General features: G+C 42.8%; 1 protein-coding gene across 1 annotated transcript in view; it reads right to left on the minus strand.

Moving 5' to 3' along the window:
- Nucleotides 1–3,277, minus strand: part of LOC100741344 — a 48,176-nt gene that overhangs the window by 3,402 nt on the left and 41,497 nt on the right. Inside the window, exons 5-9 of the mRNA XM_012385953.3 lie at nucleotides 2,358–2,558; nucleotides 1,375–1,718; nucleotides 698–917; nucleotides 313–618; nucleotides 4–107 (exon numbers count right to left, since the gene is read on the minus strand). Coding sequence (XP_012241376.1) covers nucleotides 4–107; nucleotides 313–618; nucleotides 698–917; nucleotides 1,375–1,718; nucleotides 2,358–2,558 — 1,175 coding nt within the window. The remainder of the gene's footprint in view (nucleotides 1–3; nucleotides 108–312; nucleotides 619–697; nucleotides 918–1,374; nucleotides 1,719–2,357; nucleotides 2,559–3,277) is intronic.

Here is a 3,277-nt window from a genome sequence, read left to right on the forward strand (position 1 = left end):
TCCGCGAGGCTACAAGGCCTCGCATGACGACTTCCGTTCCGTAGCAGGCTATGATCGCAGAGACGCGGGGTATCGTCCTTACAAAACTGACCCATCAAAGTGATATTCTGTAAATGAAAATTAATTTAGAAATTCTTTCGACGTGAAAGTTAAACTCTTGCCATTCGACGCTGTCATAGTGGCGGCATTTAAAATTTCTCTTTAAAGTCGGACAAATATTGATTGCTTCCTGATCAGACTGCCACCAGAAAAATATGCCAACCGTAAAAGCTTAAAGAAGGCTAACTACAAAAAGAAAGATGAGTATCACACCTTACGCATAGGAATTAATTTATTTAGCGTGCGATCGCCGTCCCAAATGAGCAGCTTCGCGTTGCAATCGGAAGCGACGTCGATGCTCGCGGCGGCATCGGCGCTGGCAGCATAGTACTTGACAAAAGACAGCCAAACGATCTCGTTCGGCTTGCCCTGGAAGTGGTAGCGACAAGTCGTGTTCGGTGGCAGAGAATGTTTCGGATTTTCTAAGACTCCCGAAGAGCTTTCGTCGCTGGGTATATAAAAGTCGCAGTTGTTGTTCTCCTTAACAAAACTCCGGGATTTCTCGTCGACGAACAGCACCTTTGAACCATCGATGTGATTGACTAGGTAAAGATTTCGTTACTGGCAAAAGTATAATTAGGAGCCTGTTGGGAATTACCTGAACCTCGAGCTCGAAGCCGGGCAAGAACGACAAAGGAACGGGATGAAAGGGATTGTCGTACGGAGACGTGTGGAACTCCAAAAGCATCGTGTTATGGCTACTAACTATGTCTGGCACCGCGTCACCTCCACAAAGTCTAACCAGCACCTTGTCGGAGGTTGAACCCCCGTCGTACACCGTCAAGTAATCCTGCACCACGTTGCATTGATCCCAAACTCTATATTACAAAATAATTCAACACGTTTCATTAATCGATCTTTCAGAAATGGAATATTTTCAACTCTGTCCAAAAATTTGTATTACAAAGTAATTGAAAAGCTGTATCGATCGACTTACTGTCACGAGGTAATTTAATTTGTAAAATAATAAGAATTTTATATTGCTCGCATTCTGGCAGTATTTGCGAGGACCGCGACAGATTGAAATATAGTACGTCATAACGTTTAATTTTTATAAAATATTATACCGTATCTGCGTCTCTCCTCTCTGAAAATATTATCTAAATCATTCACATTGTTGACAATTTGTTACTCCATGAAATGTATATCTTTTCAGTTATCCTAAAAAATGTATTATTTTCTAATTTAAAAAGGGGCACAGCGACAGTCAGCGTGACAATCAACGCGTTAAAATATTCAAACGGTAAGAAGAAACGTCGCACGATAACGCGGTACCTTAATATCCTTTGGCTGCCATCGTACTTGACGACCTGGTCTTTGATGTGTATCTTGTGACTGTTCCGCTGACTCACAGCGAGCAACGCCCGATGACCGGGTGGCGCCCGATTTTGCTCTACCCGGTAATAGCAAGTGACGTTTCTGGGATAAACGCCCGGGTAATTCGGCGATTGAAGTCGACAGGCTCGCGTGTCGCACTTGGTAAGCACACGGTCGCAGTACGTTCCGTTCACCAGCTCTCCCCGCCACGTGGACATACTACTGTTCCCGTATCTGAGGTGCGCCTCGCTACGTCTCAGGAACTTGTACGATAATTTGAAGTCGAAATTATAGCCACTACCCTGTTGACAGTCAATATACAAGTATATCCGAAGAAGAAGAAGAAACGTACACGAAGATCTTTAGATCTGTAACTTTCACATATTTCTGATTTTTCGGGTCTCAATCGCGTTGATTAGGACGTTGCGTGTGGGTCCGACGTTTCCTGCACGTTCCAGTTCGTTTAATTAGGACAGAGCTGCTTCTTTACTATAAGAATCGAATAAAAGAATTTTCCAATGGATTAGAAATGATAATGTCATAAGTAACTTAGTTTTTGCGTATAATAAGATGAAACGAATCTCGTTGACGAATGGACGAGGAATTGTAAATCTAATCAATTTTAATACCTCCTTATCTAAGGAGACGAAGAAGCGAGCTGAAATATTCAATGAAACGTCGGACAAAGTGGAACGTATTAATAACATCATCGAAACCCGAAGAATCACAAACATGTCACATGGACGAAGATCTATAAGGTCTGTAAGAAGCTTAAGGGGTTTTCCCTTTGTGTACATATGTTAGCTGTTATCGGACCCTAGTGGTTCGTGTGTGACTTGCCGCTAAATCGCAGTTTTATTTGGTGCTTATGTTTCGTGCTTATTATTTACTCTCATACGACATACGACTGATGATTATCAAAGAAGAAAATTTGCGCTTACCTGTTCGGCTAGCCGGAGTAAATACAAAGTCAAATTGATGGAAGGAGTTTCACTGTAATACACGGTGTACCCCCATGCGCTTCCGCACCATTGACCTCCGGTCGCTGGTCGACCCTTTTCCCGAATGGTCATGTAACCATCCGGACATCCTTCCGACGTGAACGATAAAAATCGACCCACGGTGAACGTGTCGAATGTTAACTGTAATATCACGAATTTCCAGAGAATACTCGATAATTTTTCTCCTCGTTGACGGTTCTTATCTATCTATGGTGCTTATCGTGGTATCGTATAGAGAATTAATTTCGTACATAACTAACTTTGTATGTACTAAAGGATGAAAAGCGTGCAGAGACGTCACCGCAAAACCATTAGGTCACTGTAGAAGTTGAAAACCTTCCAATTGATTCTGTTATTCTCGATCCTTGTAAACGATTAACGTGAAAGCACGATGGATAGGTAAAAACGCATTTTAAAAATGCATTACAGAGTTAAATTGAAACGACCGAGAGACAGAGGTTCGAGCAGAGTTTCTGCATCAACTCGATATCCGATTTATTAAGAAAACAATGGGAAATCCATGGACAGAAATAAAAAGGGGAATTCTACGTGTAAAGAAGCGAGGCACGAAAGAACAGGAAAGAGGAACAGCGAAGAAACACGATTAAAGAGGACATACAGAGAAATAAACAAACTTACAAAAACAATTTTCAAGAGACGATCTATTTTCGCTAAAACATCGACCACGCGCGCGCGTCCACGCGTCTATCTGTGTCCGTACGTCCCTAGGAGAAAAAATTATTGTCCCCTACTACTGTCTGGCTCGTGACAGTCTCGTTCCACTCGCGCGACGAGTCGACCGTTTATTTCCTACGGATTCGATGCTGGCTGCTCGCACGCTCGTTCGTCCGGACGCGCGC

This window comes from Bombus impatiens, unplaced genomic scaffold, assembly GCF_000188095.3.
Source record: "Bombus impatiens unplaced genomic scaffold, BIMP_2.2 scf_0361, whole genome shotgun sequence".
Classification (NCBI taxonomy): Eukaryota; Metazoa; Arthropoda; class Insecta; order Hymenoptera; family Apidae; genus Bombus; species Bombus impatiens.